Here is a 19,972-nt window from a genome sequence, read left to right on the forward strand (position 1 = left end):
GTGATCCAGCTCCATATACCCACCTTTGGCCCATATCCCTTAATACCTTTGATTGCCAAAAAGCTATCTATATTTCCAAGTCGGGATGGTGTGTGACTTGGAGGGGAACGTGCAGGTGGTGTTGTTCCCAAATGCCTGCTGTCCTTGTCCTTCTATGTGGTAGAGGTCACGGGTTTGGGAGGTGCTGTCGAAGAAGCCTTGGCGAGTTGCTGCTGTGCATCCTGTAGATGGTACACACTGCAGCCACTGTGCACCGGTGTTTAGAGTGGTGGATGGGGTGCCAATCAAGTGGGCTGCTTTGTCCTGGATGGTGTCGAGCTTCTTGAGTGTTGTTGGAGCTGCACTCATCCAGGCAAGTGGAGAGTATTCCATCACACTCCTGACTTGTGCCTTGTAGATGGCGGAAAGGCTTTGGGGAGTCAGGAGTTGAGTCACTCACCACAGAATACCCAGCCTCTGACTTGCTCTTGTAGCTACATTATTTATGCGTCTGGTCCAGTTAAGTTTCTCTCTTGTTGGAGATGGTCATTGCCTGGCACTTGTCTGGAGCGAATGTTACTTGCCACTTATCAGCCCAAGCCTGGATGTTGTCCAGGTCTTGCTGCATGCGGGCACAGACTGCTTCATTATCCGAGGAGTTGTGAATGGAACTGAACACCGTGTAATCATCAGCAAACATCCCCATTTCTGACCTTATGATGGAGGGAAGGTCATTGATGAAGCAGCTGAAGATGGTTGGGCCTAGGACACTGCCTTGAGGAACTCCTGCAGCAATGTCCTGGGGCTGAGATGATTGGCCTCCAATAACCACTACCATCTTCCTTTGTGCTAGGTATGACTCCAGCCACTCGAGCGTTTTCCCCCTGATTCCCATTGACTTAAATTTTACTAGAGCTCCTTGGTGCCACACTTGGTCAAATGCTGCCTTGGTGTCAGGGCAGTCACTTTCACCTCTCCTCTAGAATTCAGCTCTTTTGTCCATGTTTGGACCAAAGCTGTTATGAGGTCTGGAGCCGAGTGGTCCTGGTGGAACTCAAACTGAGCATCGGTGAGCAGGTTATTGGTGAGTAAGTGCCGCTTGATAGCACTGTCTATGACACCTCCCATCACTTTGCTGATGATTGAGAGTAGACTGATGGGGTGGTAATTGGCCGGATTCGATTTGTCCTGCTTTTTGTGGACAGGACATACCTGGGCAATTTTCCACATTGTCGGGTGGATGCCAGTGTTGTAGCTGTACTGGAACAGCTTGGCTAGAGGCGCGGCTAGTTCTAGAGCACAAGTCTTCAGCACTGCAGCCGGGATGGTGTCGGGGCCCATGGCCTTTGCTGTATCCAGTGCACTCAGCCGTTTCTTGATATCAAGTGGAGTGAATCGAATTGGCTGCAGACTGGCTTCTGTGATGGTGGGGATATCGGGAGGAGGCTGAGGATCATCTATTCGGCACTTCTGGCTGAAGATGGTTGTAAACCCTTTGTGCAGCTCTTCGGTGTTATGGCCTCAAATTGGAGCATAACTTTTTTTTACGCTGCCGTGTTCTAACACAATGCACAAACATGTCTATAGTGCATCAGTCCATCCTATCCAAGCATGGCAAAGGCAATTGAGTTAAGAGAATTAAACATGGATTTTTTTTTTTGGAAATATATCGCCGTTCCTTCATCGTCGCTGGGTCAAAATCCTGGAACTAACAGCACTGTGGGAGAACCTTCACCACACGGACTGCAGCGGTTCAAGAAGGCGTCTCACCACCACCTTCTCAAGGACAATTAGGGATGGGCAATAAATGCCGGCCTCGCCAGCGACGCCCACATCCCATGAACGAACAAAAAAAAAAGAAGCCCCACTGATGTACGATACCCAGCCACTTCACTTACTCCTACCACGAGCGGAATATCCAGAAGGAGCAGTACATTGGGTCATCAAAAGGAAGAATTGGGTTGCTAAACACTGGGATCCACACATCAATTTTAAAACATTCACCTTTGGTTACTCTTCAGTTGAACTGTGCTCGTGTACTGTTCTTGGAATGGCGTTGGATGATCGCTAAGTCGAGGGAATGAGAGGAATCAGTGGTAGTTTAGATACAACAACTGGCAATGCATGTGAGGGTGGATTTGTACCCGCCATAGTGAGGATATAGAGATGACAGTTAATGCTTTGTGCCTTCATTTCCATACACTTCAATTTCATTACAATATTGCAATTAACCTTTCTTCCACCTCCCCACCCCCCCCCCCCCCCCGCCCCAAGTCCCATGCACTTGGAATTTGCCGGAGTGTGCGTGAGGTCTCCGCTCTGACTGTCGGAAAATCTCTGCTGTTTTTTTCCGAAACAGAGAATTGTTTATGATTTTGATGTTTTCCTCAATGTCGACATGCATAAAATCGTTAGAATCTTACAGCTTACTGTCTGTAGTTCTATTGCAGACTGACGTAACATCAGATGGCTAAATTGGATAGGAATCCCTTTTTATAGTAATTACAATCCTGAGAGGTTTGAATTAATTCCGGATTATTCTCTGTGCACGAGCTCTTGCCTTGTGCGATTTCAAGACTTCATCTCATGTTCAATATATTCCATGCACTTAATATTTTTACGTTGCATTGTAATAATGCCCAACCTATGCAATATGTTTAATAACTGGTTTAAATAAACTCATTGACATTGAATATAGTATATTTTCCATAATTATAATTCTGTTTACCCAAAATATTTTTTTCTTGTGAAAGTGTTGATATCAGTTGTGCAGGTCAAGAGCACATTAGAAACATCTCCCATGAAATCTCTCATTGCTGGTATGGCTGGCCTTTGGCTCCCAAGTACAAGGTACAGTCACGACCAGCTTCAGTTCACCTGGAGAAAGGTACTGGAAATGATGAAGGAGGAATTCTCATGCCCACTGTTTTATACTTGCACAGATTAGCAATTAAGGTGTTTTTTCAGGATGCTGTGTGACGCATATTGGATACTTTAGAGGCTGATGGAGCAATCAGAACAAGACGGATTTGGCTCTTGTGAGTAATGTGTAGAGCAGGTTGTGACTTTATACAAGATTGCCGCGCATTGTAAGGCTCAGGGGAAATCCAGTTGCGTTGTTGTCATTGATTTTTGTGATGCTTTCAATCTAGTGCCTCATGTAGCCCTTGTGAAGAAGCTAGAAGCCCCAAAAGTTCCAAAGTCTATGTTAGGTTCAGTCAGCCTTCTGTCTCTTGAGAAATAGAGTACATGGACGGGGCAAGGTTGTGCACTGTCGCCAATCCTGACCGATAACTTCATCAATAATGTGTTGAATCATGTCATGAGAGATAATCTCAGTGTCTGTAACAGGCATTTCTGTAAGTATTGGAGTGCTGTTTTTCACAGATGATATTGTACTGCTGACACTAGTGTACTTGTCATGGTACTGAACTAGCGACCCAGAAGTTGTGAGTCCACATCCAACCACGGCAAGTGGTGAATCTAATTCAATAAATCTAGTAATTATTAAAAAATGACAATGAAAACTGTCTGATTGTTGTCATTGTCCTTCAGGAAAGAGAACCTGCCATCCCTCTCTGTTCTGGCCTACATGTATGTTACAGTTTTGCAGATTTTACATGACATACTTTCTCAGACTTAACATTACTGGTTACTTCCACATGTGAGCCTCATTTACCTATGATTGGAATGCACTTTTATTGCCAAGTATCTAGTTAAATGATAGCATTAACCAGGCGTTTGCAACATTGGACTCTTATTCCATACTGGCTACTATGCCATGAGAGATAATCTCAGTGTCTGTAACAGGCACTGTTAATTTGCCTCCACCTGTATCTTCCTCTCTCTGTGAAAGCCGGACTGAAAAGTACTCTGTCAACCGGCAAGCTGCAGAGTATATCATGGGTGACGACTTAGGGGAAGCAACATTTCTTAATTTTAGTTTATTCAAGGGATATGAGTAACACTTACAAGGCTACATTTATTGCCCATCTCTAATAGCTCTGACAATTGTGTGGCTTGCTTGACCACTTAATAGAACATTAATAGTCACATTATAGTATTTTGGGATTTTTACCCAAATGGTCAATAAGGGATTTTGCTTTAGTTTATGTTTGATCTGGCGGCTGTCCATCCTGATGGTTACACAGCAAATAAACTAGAAACACAGAAATTATGGCACAGAAGGAGACCATTCAGCCTGTCGGGCCTGTGCTGGTACTCGCTGTTCAACTAGAACTGTCTACTCTAATCCTATTTCCTTGCCGGTCTCCTGTATATTTTATTCAAGTACGTGTCCAATAGTCTCTGCCTCAATAGCCACTTGTGGTAAAACATTCCACGCTCTAATAACCCTGTGTGGAAAAAATGTCTTCTAATTTCCCCCTTTGCCCTTCTAGTGTTAATTATGTCGTGTAGAATGGGCCTATACTCTCTGGAGTTTAGAAGAATGAGAGGTGATCTCTTCGAAAAATGTAAGATTCTGAAGGGGCTTGACAGAGTAGAGGCTGAGAGGTTGTTTCCTCTGGCTGGAGAGTCTAGAACTGGAGGGTATAGTCACAGGATAAGGGGTCAGCCATTTAAGACTGAGATGAGGAGGAATTTCTTCACGCAGAGGGTTGTGAATCTTTGGAATTCTCTACCCCAGAGGGCTTTGGATGCTGAGCCATTGAGTATATTCAGGGCTGAGATAGACAGATTTTCGGACTCTAGGGGAATCAAGGGATATGGGGATTGGGCAGGAAAGTGGAGTTGAGGTCGAAGATCGGCTATGATCTTATTGAATGGCGGAGCAGGCTCGAGGGGCCACATGGCCTACTCCTGCTCCTATTTCTTATGTTCTTATGTTCTGAATCTGTGGAGTAGAAATCCATATTGGGCATTAGCGCTAAATGAGCAGTAACGCATCGGACGCCTGTTATATGCCCCGTCCAATATTCACTTTTATTGAACTCAACGCGCGGCCGATTTGATACCACCCGTTTTGCACTACTACCCCCGTCATCCTTATTACCGAATTGTTATTGTCTGCTCCACAACTCAACAAATGAAGGAGCTAACATTCTATAGCAGATACTAATTTTAAGATTAACAGCTGGGCAATTAAAATATTGGCAATTAAGGTGGACTTGCCCCTTCAAAGGGTTTTTCTCTCAAGCCAGTTAACCTCCCCGTCCAGCTTTGAGCATGGCATTTTAAAAACCTATCATAAACTAAGAGACACAGAAGAAGCTGTGGACAAAATGTTCAATTTTTGTCACTCTTATCTCAAGTCTTTGAGATGTTGTAAAACTTAAGCACCCTAGTTAGCATTTGAAGGGGACCTTGACGTTCAACATGATGTGTGTAAGAACATTGCAGAAAATGCTCTCCTATCTCCTGCATTCTCATGCAGTCTTCCACACTCTCATAGGTTCTATCTTCAGGCACAGTAGGTCCTGAGATTATTATCAACATGTGCACATATCTGCAGCTTTATTGATTTACTTTCATTTATATTTTCCTAGGTGATTTCCAGTTTGCGATTGCGTCAGACGATAATTCCGAGTTTTGGCTCAGTTCTGATGAAAGTCCTGCAAACGCCAGGCTGCTGATGCATGTAGGCAAGGTACAGAATGTCAGTTCAATCTCACTTATCTTGTGTGACAGCCATTCGGGGCTTTTCATAGTTGCTGCATTGAAATGTCTTTGGGGGATCTAGCTGATATTTTTTATTGATGGACTCTGTCTACGTGTCCTCCTTCTAAGAATGAAGACAGCACTGAAATGAAAAGATAGAATCAGGCCCCAGCACCAGAATGCCTTTGTAATGAAGTCAATGCCATATCCTGTGATGCATGTAATGTCCCTTTTAAAACGTTTTTGACAAATTATATTTCTCTCAGGAGATATCTCCTGTAATGTATTAAAGTGTCTTTTTAACCCATTATTATAATTTTAAAATCATAAATAGCAGTTTTCTGTATTGAACACTGACAGTTGTGCTGAGTTAGCTGATTTAGGCAGGGCAGCAGTTGGGACAGTACGTTGGCCTCTGTGCCCTCATGCTGGGGAGGAGACATTTCAGCCAATGCTGTCACTTCTGATCGCTGCCCTACTGGAAAGTGCGTGGGGTCCAAGTTGACTTCTGGGCAACCTACCGGAAATCGGGGTCCTATTTATCATAGGATCTCGATTTCTATATTAAAGAGGGCCTATCACCTGAAATAGGTCAGCCCTTTGGACGCCTGGCATTAGGCCCCTTTCAAAATGGAGCCGGCCGCATCGCTGGTGTTAACGAGATGGAAAGGCTACTGACTCTATTTTGAGGCCGCTACCGCTCCATTAACACCAGATGAAAGCGGTCAAAATCGACCCCCGTGTGTGGACATTGGGTTGAGGACAGGCACAAGTTTTGCTGTGATGCTCCCCACAGTTGATTAATCTGTCCAGATTCACAGATAAAGAATGACCACTCCAGGTGTGCTGGACGTTTGTCTGGTGCCCAGTGAACCAAACCCTCAGCATGAGTTGGCCTCTTCAGAAAAGAGGGGAGAGAAAATAGGAGGAGAGGTTAAAAAAAATTCTGTGTATTATTCTGTTTCTATTTCTAGATGATTTTTTAGACAACTGCAATGGTTAACGCCAAATAGAACAACATCTACAAAGCATCTGTTTTTTTACTTATCATTTCGACTCCATCTTCTTACCTCCAGGGCCGATCCAAGTCAATAGCGTGACTAATCCTTCCCATGATTCTCTTTCAGCTGGGCACAGAGTGGGCTGCTCCAGGCGAGTTCACCAAGTTCCGATCACAAGTCTCCAATCCAGTCCAGTAAGCACATTATTTCATTCATAATTCAGAATAACTACACCAATGATGTCAGAGTGGAGCAAACTGTAACCTTGTAACTGGAACACGTAACATTAGATTCAAAGGTTAACTTAGTCCCAGTCAAATGGATCATGAGTATAAGGCTTGAATTTGTTGATGCATTTCTGAGATCTGTATGAAGGTCCCTAACATGACATCTTGGTTAATAGTGTTTTGATAACGCATGCTATTGGATACTTGAAATGAGCTCAAGAGATTTAAGAATCTTACGTATTTAGATTTTTCTTGTTGGGTTCTAATGATTAGGAAATTACATTAGAGAGGTGACTATTGATATATTTTTTGAGATCCTTCCTAACCTCTTCATATTCCCTTTTATCATCCTCTCCTTTATTGTCTGTGTTCTTAGAGTATGCATTTCTTTAGTTTCAATTGTATCCTTATCTCTTTATTCATCCATGGTGTTTCATTATTGGTTAGTTGGTTCTTGTTTTTTTGAGAGATACATTTCTCCTGAACTCTATTCATCACTGTTTTAAATATTTCCCATTGCTTTTTTCTTGTTGGGTCCTAATGATTAGAAAATTAAGTCAGCGAGGTAACTACTGTTGGTGCTGCGATGATATACTATGGCTAGTGGATATGGGAGTGTGTGTACGGAGTGTGTTAATGTTAGCCAAATGGGAAGGTGCAGGGGTGGAAGTACTTTTCTGTTAATAAAGAGGAGACCATTAAGGATGGAGTTGATGAATGAGGCTGGCTGTAAGAACTGTGCGACTGTGGGCTCTCTTCAGCACACACAGATAGATAAAGGAAAAACAATCGAGTTATTTAATTAACATAAAGGCGTTCATGGGTGGGCACACTTAATTTTCTTGGAGCAAAATCCTGAAGCTCTGAATCGAAATTATCTTAATTTTATATTTTGTCTATTTACCTTTGTGCGTGACACACTCATTGACAGTAAATTATCTTAGTTTCGTGCCAGGTCGTATAAGAGCAGCTCAATGATGACTCTGGGTAGATTGTCAACTTGCCACCCGGGCATAAAACTGGTGTTGCAGATTGGCTGCCTGTTATAGACATCAAAGGAAAGGACTTGAAATTTTGTTTTGGAGACAAAACTTTTTCCACAAACACTTTTCCACGTAATGTAACAGCAGAGAGTGGACTCTGTGGTGTGTGTCTTTTCCTGGCCAGCGCTAGCCAGACAGTGCACTCTGGTACAAGCCCATCACAGCACACTTCAGTCCATTTGCATCCATTTTTTAATATCCATCTGTCAGTGATCTGCTTCTGTCTTGAAGTTTGAGTTCCTTTGCACGTGGATGCAAGGCAGGCTCACTTAGTTATGTTTTGGCATCTAAATACGCACATTTACCCAAGACACTGAGAATCTGTCCACTTGTTCTTAACGAGCCTCAGAAAGAGGAATGCATGAGACAGGGTCTGATCATCTTTCTGCACAGCAAATACACTATCCAGTAACAAACACTAGCATGCTGCACCCAAAACACTTTAAGCTTCTGTTAATCCTTTTCTCTTATCTTGGCAGCAAACATACAGCCTTCAGTGTTGGTTATGCTTGTGTAAAACCTGTTTGGAAGGAATCCAACCTAAGATACAGAAGGACACCAGCTAACTGACTTGAGGAAATATCCCTTCAACTAAAGCAAAACTGTCTTGCCATTAAACTCTGGTGCGCCCTGTACATGAACAGGATTCAGCATGGAGATGTAGACGAGCCTTGTAGTATCAGAATGTGGGAACAGCTTTTCCCCGGAGTGTATGTACATACAGCTTTAACTAGCATTTCTGTAACTGAGAAAAGTACAGCTGACGGTGCATATACCTAATATTAATTGATAGAAAAAATGTCACTATTGGTATAATTAATTAACTTTTATTTTTAAAATTAATTTGAGTAGAACTTAGTTTTGTGGTGGTTAATACTCACCATGGAATTAATACCACTTTCAAGTCAATCGTGTGACCCGAACAATCTATAAAGCTGCTAGGATATAAAAGCACTTTGAATTTGCCTGTGTTTGACCCCAGATCCAAATATTTTTTCCTTCCCACCATTAAGACAAGGCCTAATGCCGCAACCTACGGGAGGTATCCTGTTCAAAAATTGGGAGTTGAAAGACAGTGTCAGCAACAGCAGCCAGAAATGGACTCCTGAATCTGGGCGTCATAATAGAGCATCTGATGTGGGGTGGGAGGGCCACTGTAAAAAGGGAAGGGGAATACAGTGAACAGAAATTCACTTTTGCTTCATGAAAGGCCAGCTTTGCAAAAAAAAAGAGAAAACATTTAAAACATAGAGGGATGGGGTCTAATCGTGATGAAGGACGCACACATCGAGAGGGTGAAAGGTGAGGGAATGTGTAACTGCTGGATTAATGGTACATTTACCTTGATGGGAAATGTATGCATCTGCAGGATGATTGGTGCATTACCAAGAGTAGGGACTGCGTATGGCCACTTCTTCTGTCCACTGTGAGCATTACTGAGAGAGTCCTGACAGGAGCAGGTTGTCGTCTTGCCCTTATGACACTGGAATGGTTTGTGAAACTCTTTCTGTCCAGTAGCAATGCTAATACTGTTCCTTGTATTGTCATTGGTGTGTGTACAGTCCCAACCAAATTGTAAAGTGTTATTCTGTTACAACATTTGGCCATCATAAATCAAATCAAATTCAAAAGCTTCTTTTGTGCACAGATCATTTGTCTCTCTGCACAGACTGCAGTGTAATGGGCCACATATCTGCAGCAAAGTTGTTCACTCAGCGCTAGAGTCAGTCCAGAGATAAGACGCTGCTTTTCCTTTGGCACTTTCAATCTGGGTTGAGTTGCAGGGACGTTTTCAATTCTCTGTAAGCTATCTGCCCGAAGGGAAACATAATTTGATGTACCACAGTCTGTTGAACAGAGTGTGAAAATGATGTAGCAAAGCATCTGAATATATATCGCTCTCTTACAGGGCTCAAGTTTAAAAGTGAAAAACGGGTTGGGGGTGGGGGAGCATTGAAAATTGCCACTATTTCAGACTTGCCTCCAACCCACCCATTTCCGGTTTTCATTGGGGTAGGAAGAGGGGCGGGCGACCAACCCGCTCCCAGGAGGCAGGTCAGGCCTTTAAACCTTTCAAGGAGGATTCGGGCCTCCATTTTCCTGGACTTCCCGATTTCAATCCCGGGGGGCCCGGATTCCCGAGCCTTCTGTCTTATGCCTCATGAAAGGAGGTGAGAAGGCCCAAGCCTAACAGGTAGGTGCCTAGAAAGGCACAGCTTGTGGGCCCGGAGGAGCAGGAATGCCTCCCACAGGCCCCCGATCCCCGACTCCAGTCCTTCCCCGACCCCTGACCCCGGTCCTTCCCCCCCCCCACTCCGATCCTCCGACCCCCGACCCCGATCCTTCCATCCCCAACCCCCGACCCCGATCCTTCCATCCCCAACCCCCGATCCCTCTCAACGATCATGGACCCCCGCGATGACCCCCGATCCTGACTCCCTCGTGACTGACCCCTGATCCCTCCTCCCATGACTCATGACCCCCATGCCAACCTATGCTCCCCCCCCCCCCCCCCCCATCCATACAAATAAAGACTTACCTGAAGACGTCCTCTCCCAGGCTGGTCTCCTGTCCGATTGAGACCAGCCTGTCGCTCAGGCCGGTCAGTCGTACGGGAAACCGACAAAAAAAATTAGAAGACATCCTTACGTCAAAATCGTAAGGATGTCTGGGAAACCCTTGCTAATGGGTTTCCCGAACTCAGTTTGACACCGCAGTCTCCTTCCTGGCTCCGTTTTAAAATTGAGCCCATAAAGTCTGATGCCATGTCGGGGGAGTGTGCTCTGGAGTGGTATTCCATGTGGTTTATCGGCAGTCTTGTGCGGGGAGTATTATATGTTTGTTATATTTTTTTGTGGGTAAATTTGTGTTTAAGGAACGTTTAATTTCCAAGATTTGCTCCCAGCTTCTTATAACTTGCAAACGTCAGTGTGCAGCCTTTGTACTGGTACAAGCAACCATTTTGACATGTGCACTGTATTTTCTTATATTGTATGTTTAGTCCATTCATAATCTGCAGGCACATGGTATCCTCACTTATGCTGATTCAGAACTCTTTTTGTACCTCTATACAAACAGTCCCCTGTGCCCGTACAGAACTCTCTCCCTGTATGTTTGCATCTGTACAATATTCTGTCTACTGTATCTGTGCCAATCCAGTTCACTCCTCATTTGCATCTTTCTTTCTACTGTTGCTGACTGTCTTTCAACTCCCAATTTCTGGTTAGGATACCTCCCACATGTAGTGGCATTAGGTCTTATCTTAGTAGCGGGAAGGAAAGACTATTTGGATCTGGGATCAAACACAGGCAAATTCAAAGTGCATTGACACCCGAGCAGCTCTATAGATTTCTGGGGACATTCAATGGACTAGCAAGAGGTATTAATTCTATGGTGAGTATGAACCACCACGAAACTAAACTCTACACAAATTAATTTAAAATGTAAAAGCAAAATAATTCTAATAGTGAAATTTTTTTACCAATTAATATTAGGTCTATGCACCATGCATTAGGTATCAGCTATGCCTGTCTGTCTCAAACTGTGCTGATAAAGTTTACTCTCTTCTAGTGTAGTTCACTCTCTCTCCCTGCAGTACTTCTTGCCTCGCATCCATATCTGTACAGTCCACTCTCTGCACACTTACATATTTATTACTGTGCTTTTTAAAGGAGTACTATTTCTCTTCACTAACATTCATGTCCACACAGTGCTTTGAAGTTGAACTCATGACCTCTATTGAGCTAGTGCGTCATCAACACAAGAAGAGCTTATGTGAACTGAATTAATCCAAATCGGCTCAATCTCAACTGACCTCGACTTCTGTCTCTGAGCAAGGTTAAAACCTGCATCTTAGTGGGCTTTATGTGGTAACAATGACATCTGACTGATCGCATTGCCTTCGGCAAAAACGTACGAAAAGAATGACCCCGCAGGCATCAGGTTATGAGTTGCGAGGAGGAATTAAACAGGAGTTTAAACCTGAGCTAATGATTGGGGGTTTTAGCAGTGTGGGAAAACGACTTCCATAATCATCAATAAAACCTGAAAATACAGGGAATTCGCAATAGGGTGATCAGGGTCTGAAAGGGAGAGATGAATTAATTCTTCAGATAGGTCCCTTCCTCAAAAGGAGTTTTACACCTGAACTGTTTACCTGTCCCTCTCTTTCAGATGCTGATTGACCTGCTGCGCCTTTCCAACTATTTCTGCTTTTATTTTAGATTTCAGGCATTTAGGGCTTCTTCTTACTGGTTCCCAAATCCTATTATTCACTCTCCTTGCCCTTTTGAGTTCCAATAATCAAAAGATACTTTGTTGAGTTAGAGGAGTTTTTTGATGACTGGTGTGATTGTGAGGCTTGGTTCTACTTTATAGTTGGATCATTGAGTTACATTGGGCAGGATTTTAAATGGGAAAAACGGGTGGGTTTTGGGCAGGGGGGGGCATTGAAAACTGCAATAATTTCAGACCCGCCCCCAACCCGCCCATTTCCGGTTTTCACCGGGGAGTGACGAGGGGCGGGAAACCAACCCGCTCTCAGGAGGCAGATTGGTCACTAAAACCTTTCAAGGAAGCTGCGGGCCTCCATTTTTTCAGGTTTTGCGATTTCAACCTCGGGGGGCCGGGATTCCCGGGCCCTCTCCTTCGCACCATGTGAGAGTAGGCGAGAAGGCCCGAAACTGCAGGTAACAGTTAGTGGGCCCGGAGGAGCAGTAGCGCTTCCCCCAAGCCCAAGAAGCCTCCTGCAGCGACCATACAAAGGCCATCGACCGACCCCCCCCCCCCCCGCCACGATATCCGACCACCCCCAACGATCGCGACCACCCCAATGATCGCAACCCCCACGATGACCCATGATCCTGACCCTCCCCCTGCAGTGATCGTCCCCCGATGACTGACCCTCCCATGACCCTGATCCCCTCCCAATGACTGACCCCTGATTTCCCCCCCCCCCCCGGATGACTGACCTCTGATGACTAACCTCCGATGACTGACCCCCCCGCCGATGACTGACCCCCAATCCCACCCCCCACATGACTGACCTCCAATGACTGACCCCCCCCACTGATGACTGACCTCCGATGACTGACCCCCCCGATGACTGACCCCCAATCCCACCCCCCCCATGACTGACCTCCAATGACTGACCCCCCCCCACCGATGACTGACCTCCGATGACTGCCCACCCCCCATGACTGACTCCGCCCTGGTGACCTCCACGCCCACCAATGCCTTCCTATGCCCACCCTTGCCCCCATGCCCCCCAATGCTCCATACAACCTAAGACTTACCTGAACACTTACCTGAAGATGTCCTCTTCCTTGCTCTGCTCCCGTCTGACTGAGACCAGCCTGTCAGGCGTGAAACCAACAAAAAAAATAAAAGACTTTCTTACGTCAAAATCGTAAGGACGTCGGGGAAACATGTACTTCCGGGTTTCCCGTCCGCAATTCGACCCCCCCCCTCCCCCTTCCCGGATACGGGCTAAAATCCTGGCCATTGAGTCTACAGCACAGAAACAGGCCATTCGGCCCAACTGATCTATGCCAGCGTTTATGCTCCACACGAGCCTCCCATCTCCTTATTTCACCTACCCCTATCAGCATATCCTTCCATTCATTTCTCCCTCATGTGCTTATCTAGCTTCCCCTTAAAAGCATCTATGCTATTTGCCTCAACTACTCCTTGTGGTAGCACGATCCACATTCTTACCACTCTTTAGTTAAAGAGGTTTCTCTTGAATTCCCTATTGGATTTATTAGTGATTATCTTATATTGATGACCTCTAATTTTAGACTCCCCCACAAGTGGAAGCATTTTCTTTATGTCCACCCTATTAAACCCTTTCATTAAAGACCTCTAACAGGTCAACTCTCAGCCTTCTCTTTTCTAGAGAAAAGAGCCCCAGCCTGTTTAATCTTTCCTGTTAGGTATATCCTCTCAGTGTGGTCTAACCGAGGTTCTAGACAAGTTTAACATTACCGTCTACTCTTTCTGTTACTTTTTCAAAGAGTTCAATAAGGTTGGTCAAGCATGACTTTCCCTTCTGAAATCCGTGCTGATTACTCTTTATTATATTTTCCTTTTGTGGATGTTTTTCTATTATATCTTTGAGTAAAGATCCCATTATCTTTCCTACCACCGACATTAAGCTAACTGGTCTAGAGTTCCCTGGACTTGCTCTATTTCCCTTTTTAAATACGGGAATAACATTAGCTATCTGCCAATCCTTTGGCACTATTCCCTTTTCTAATGAATTTTTATATATATCATGGAGAGGCAGGGACTAATTAGGAACAGTCAGCATGGTTTTGTGAGAGGAAAATCATGTCTCACGAATTTGATTGAGTTTTTTGAAGGGGTAACCAAGAAGATAGATGAGGGCTGTGCAGTAGACGTGGTCTACATGGACTTCAGCAAAGCATTTGACAAGGTACCGCATGGTAGGTTGTTACATAAGGTTAAATCTCATGGGATCCAAGGTGAGGTAGCCAATTGGATACAAAATTGGCTTGACGACAGAAGACAGAGGGTGGTTGTAGAGGGTTGTTTTTCAAACTGGATGCCTGTGTCCAGCGGTGTGCCTCAGGGATCGGTGCTGGGTCCGCTCTTATTTGTTATTTATATTAATGATTTGGATGAGAATTTAGGAGGCATGGTTAGTAAGTTTGCAGATGACACCAAGATTGGTGGCATTGTGGACAGTGAAGAAGGTTATCTAGTATTGCAACGGGATCTAGATAAATTGGGCCAGTGGGCCGATGAATGGCAGATGGAGTTTAATTTAGATAAATGTGAGGTGATGCATTTTGGTAGATCGAATCAGGCCAGGACCTACTCCGTTAATGGTAGGGTGTTGGGGAGAGTTATAGAACAAAGAGATCTATGAGTACAGGTTCATAGCTCCTTGAAAGTGGAGTCACAGGTGGATAGGGTGGTGAAGAAGGCATTCGGCATGCTTGGTTTCATTGGTCAGAACATTGAATGCAGGAGTTGGGATGTCTTGTTGAAGTTGTACAGGGCATTGGTGAGGCCACACTTGGAGTACTGTGTACAGTTCTGGTCACCCTATTATAGAAAGGATATTATTAAACTAGAAAGAGTGCAGAAAAGATTTACTAGGATGCTACCGGGACTTGATGGTTTGACTTACAGGGAGAGGTTAGACAGACTGGGACTTTTTTCCCTGGAGAGTAGGAGGTTAAGGGGTGATCTTATAGAAGTCTATAAAATAATGAGGGGCATAGATAAGGTCGATAGTCAAAATCTTTCCCCAAAGGTAGGGGAGTCTATAACGAGGGGGCATAGATTTAAGGTGAGAGGGGAGAGATACAAAAGGGTCCAGAGGGGCAATTTTTTCACTCAAAGGGTGGTGAGTGTCTGGAACGAGCTGCCAGAGGCAGTAGTAGAGGCGGGTACAATTTTGTCTTTTAAAAAGCATTTGGACAGTTACATGGGTAAGATGGGTATAGAGGGATATGGGCCAAGTGCAGGCAATTGGGACTAGCTTAGTGGTATAAACTGGGCGACATGGACATGTTGGGCCGAAGGGCCTGTTTCCATGTTGTAACTTCTATGATTCTATACTATCATAGTAAGTACAGCACAAGAGGAGGCCAACATGCCTGTGCTGGCTCTTTGAAAGAGCCATCCTATTAGTCCCATAGCCCTGTAAATTTTTTTCCTTCAAGTATTTAACCAATTCCCTTTTGAAAATTACTATTGCACCTGCATCCACCACCCTTTCATTCAGTGCATTCCAGATCATTATAACTCACTGTGTAAAAAAATGTTTCCTCATGTCGCCTCTGGCTCTTTTGCCCTTCACCTTAAATCTGTGTCCTTTGGTTAGTGACCCATCTGCCACTGGAAACAGTTTCTCCTCATTTACTCTGTCAAAACCGTTCATGATTTTGAATGCCTCTATCAAATCTCCCCTTAACCTTCTCTGCTTTAAGGAGAACAACCACAGCTTTTCCAGTCTCTCCACATAACTGAAGTCCCTCATCCCTGGTGCCATTCTAGTAAATTTCGTCTGCACTCTCTCTCAGGCCTTGACTTCCTCCCTAAAGTGTGGTGCCCAGAATTGAACACAATACTCCAGATGAGGCCTAACCAGTATTTTATAAAGGTTTAGCATAACTTCCTTGCTTTTGTACTCTATGCCTCTTTGTAAAAAGCCCAGGATCCCATATGCTTTTTTAATAGTCTGCTTAACTTGTCCTGCCACCTTCTAAGATTTATATAAGTGCACCCCCAGGTCTCTGTTCCTGCATCCCCTTTAAATTTGTACCATTTAGTTTATATTGCCTCTCCTCATTCTTCCGACCAAAATGCATCACTTTACACTCCTCTGCATTAAATTTCATCTGCCATGTGTCTGCCCATTTTACCAGTCTGTCTATGTCCTCCTAAAGTCTTGATGTGGAGATGCCGGTGATGGACTGTGGTGGACAAATGTAAGGAATCTTACAACACTAGGTTATAGTCCAACAGTTTTATTTGAAAATCACAAGCTTTCTGAGGCTTTCTCCTTCGTCAGGTGACCTGACGAAGGAGAAAGCCTCAGAAAGCTTGTGATTTTCAAATAAAACTGTTGGACTATAACCTGGTGTTGTAAGATTCCTTACACTCCTAAAGTCTGTTACTATCCTCCAGATTGTTTACATTTCTGAGCTTTATGTCATCTGCAAACCTTGAAATTATGCCCTGTATACCCAAGTCCCAGTCATTAATATATATCAAAAAGAGCACTGGTCCTAATACTGACCCTTGAGGAACACCACTGTATATTTCCTTCCAGTCTGATAAATAACCGTTCACCACGACTCTCTGCTTTCTGTCCCCTAGCCAATTGCTGCCACTGTCCCTTTAATCCCATGGGCTTTAATTTTGCTAACAAGTCTATTATGTTGTACTTATCAAATGCCTTTTGAAAGTCCATATACACAACATCAACCCCACTACCCTCATCATTGTGATAAACTGGTTAGCCAGGTGGCAAAGGATAGAATATTAGAGCCTAATCTTCAGTTGCTTCCAAGCCTTTATTCACAGAGATCCACATTACCCACAGCACACCCTACATATGCTCTCATATAAATGAATACAAGAGAGTCCCCAATTGATACGCACCACCTGAATACAATTAACACTAATTGATATATATTATATGGATACAATTAACAATCAACCCTCTCCGTTACTTCATCAAAGAGCTCAATCAAGTTAGTCAAACACGATTTTCCTTTAACAAATCCATGCTGACTTTCATTTATTAGCCCATACTTTTCCAAGTGCCAATTTATTTTGTCCCGGATTATTGTCTCTAAAAGTCTCCCCACCACCACCGTTAGGCTGTCTCGCCTGTAATTGCCAGGTTTATCCCTCTCCCCTTTTTTGAACAGGGGTCTAACATTTACAATCCTCCAGTCCTCCGGCACCGTCCCCATATCTAAGGAGGATTGGAAGATTGTGGCCAGAGCCTCCACAATTTCCAGCCTTTCTTCCCTCAGTAACCTTGGATGCATCCCATCTGGACCGGGTGACTTTTCTACTTTGAGTACAGCCAATCTTTTAAGTACCTCCTCTTTACCTATTTTTATCCTATCCAATATCGCTACTACCTCCTCATTTACTGCTACAATGCCAGCACCCTCTTCTCTAGTGAAGACGGATGCGAAGTATATATCTAGTGCCTCAGCCATGCCCTCTGCCTCCACAAGAAGATCTTCTTTTTTGTCCCTAATCAGCCCTATGCTTGCTTTGACTACCCTTTTACTATTTATATGATTATAAAAAACTTTTGGATTCCCTTTTATGTTAGCCGCTAATCTTTTCTCATATTCTCTCTTTGCCCCTCTTATTCCCTTTATTAGATCTCGTCTGTACTTTCTGTATTCAGCCTGGTTCTCTACTGTATTATGAACCTTACATTCATCATAAGCCTACTTTTTTCATTTCATTTTAATCTCTATATCTTTAGTTATCCAAGGAGATGTAGCTTTGGATGCCCTTCTTTTCCCCCTTGTAGGGTTGTGTTTACTCTGTACCTGAACCAACTCCTCCTTGAAGGGCTCCCATTGTTCAGTTATTGTTTTGTCCACCAATTTTTGATTCCAATCTACCTGGGCAAGATCTCTTTTTAACTCACTGAAATTTGGCCTCCTCCGGTTAAGCATTTTCACATTTGATTGTTCCTTGTCCTTTTCCATAACTATTCTAAAACTTGATGATGTTATGATCACTGTTCCCCATATGTTCCCCCTGTGTAATAGTGCCTCTGCTATCTCTTCCCTAACCTCTTTCAATATGCGCAGATGCAATCTATCCGGACCAGTGGTTTTATCCTCTCTAAGTTTGATTAGTTTATCAATTATCTCCCCCCTTTCTATCTTAAGTATCTTTATATCTTTTTTGATCTCCTCTTCTAATGTCATACCCGCCTTGTTAGTCTCCCTGGTAAATACTGAGGCAAAGTAATTACTCAATATTTCTGCCATTTCGCTGTGATTATCTGTGAATTTATCTTGTGCATCCCTTAGTGTACCTATCCCTATCCTGATTTTTCTTTTGTTATTTATGTGTCTGTAGAATATTTTCCTATTTTTTTCATATTCCTTGATAATTTAATTTTGTAGTTCCTCTTTGCCTTCCTAATTGTTTATTTGACATCCTTCCTAACCTCTTCATTTTCCCTTTTGTCATCCTTTCCTTTATTGTCTATGTACTTAGATTGTGCCTTTTTTTTAGTTTCAGTTTTACCCTTATCTCTTTATTCATGCATCGTGTTTCATTATTGGCCAGTTTGTTCTTATTTTTTTATATGAATATATTTCTCCTGAAATCTATTGATCACCATTTTAAATATTTCCAACTGATGTTTTATCTCTTTGTGTGTCCATTTTTTTTCCCCCAGTTTACCTTCCCTAGTTCCATTTTCAGCCACTCGAAATTAGCTTTTTTCCAATCTATTACTTTGGTCTTTTTCTTACATAGAAACATAGAAACATGGAAAATAGGAGCAAGAGTAGACCATTCAGCCCATCGGGCCTGCTCCGCCATTCAAAATGATCATGGCTGATCAGTACCCTGTTCCCGCTTTTTCCCCATATCCTTTGATCCCTTCAGCAATAAGAAATATATCTATCTCCTTCTTGAATACATCTAATGACTTGGCCTCCACTGCCTTCTGTGGTAGAGAATTCCACATGTTCACCACCCTCTGAGTGAAGAAATTTCTCCTCATCTCGGTTCTAAATGGCATTCCCCATATCCTGAGACCGTGACCCCTGGTTCTGGACTCCCCAGCCATCGGGAACATCCTCCCTGCATCTAGTCTGTCTAGTCCTGTTAGAATTTTATATGTTTCGATGAGATCACCTCTCATTCTTCTAAATTCTCGTGAATATAGGCCTAGTTGACCCAATCTCTCCTCATATGTCAGTCCTGCCATCCCAGGAATCAGTCTGGTAAACCTTCGTTGCACTCCCTCCATGGCAAGGACATCCTTCCTCAGATAAGGAGACCAAAACTGCACACAATACTCCAGATGTGGTCTCACCAAGGCCCTATATAATTGCAGTAAGACATCCCTGTTCCTGCACTCAAATCCTCTTGCAATGAATGCCAACATACCTAACTGCTTGCTGCACCTGAATGCTCGCTTTCAGCGATTGGTGTACAACGACACCCAGGTCTCGTTGCACCTCCCCTTTTCCCAATCTATCACCATTCAGATAATAATCTGCCTTTCTGTTTTTACAACCAAAGTGGATAACCTCACATTTATCTACATAATACTGCATCTGCCATGTTCTTGCCCACTCACCCAACTTGTCTAAATCACATTGGAGCCACTTTGCATCCTCCTCACAGCTCACATTCCACCCCAGCTTTGTGTCGTCTGCAAACTTGGAAATATTACGTTCAGTTCCCTCATCCAAATCATTGATATATATTGTGAATAGCTGGGGCCCAAGCACTGATCCCTGCGGTACCCCACTAGTCACTGCCTGCCACCCGGAAAAAGACCCGTTTATTCCTACTCTCTGTTTTCTGACTGTCAACCAGTTCTCAATCCATGCCAGTATATTCCCCC

General features: G+C 43.7%; 1 protein-coding gene across 2 annotated transcripts in view; it reads left to right on the forward strand.

Moving 5' to 3' along the window:
• The window catches only part of b4galnt4a (beta-1,4-N-acetyl-galactosaminyl transferase 4a), a 659,811-nt gene that overhangs the window by 373,124 nt on the left and 266,715 nt on the right, over positions 1 to 19,972 (forward strand). For both annotated transcript variants that reach the window (XM_067993694.1, XM_067993695.1), the window contains exons 6-7: positions 5,487 to 5,587; positions 6,726 to 6,793. In XM_067993694.1, the coding sequence (XP_067849795.1) occupies positions 5,487 to 5,587; positions 6,726 to 6,793 (169 nt within the window). The remainder of the gene's footprint in view (positions 1 to 5,486; positions 5,588 to 6,725; positions 6,794 to 19,972) is intronic.

Source organism: Heptranchias perlo, chromosome 12 (assembly GCF_035084215.1).
Source record: "Heptranchias perlo isolate sHepPer1 chromosome 12, sHepPer1.hap1, whole genome shotgun sequence".
Classification (NCBI taxonomy): Eukaryota; Metazoa; Chordata; class Chondrichthyes; order Hexanchiformes; family Hexanchidae; genus Heptranchias; species Heptranchias perlo.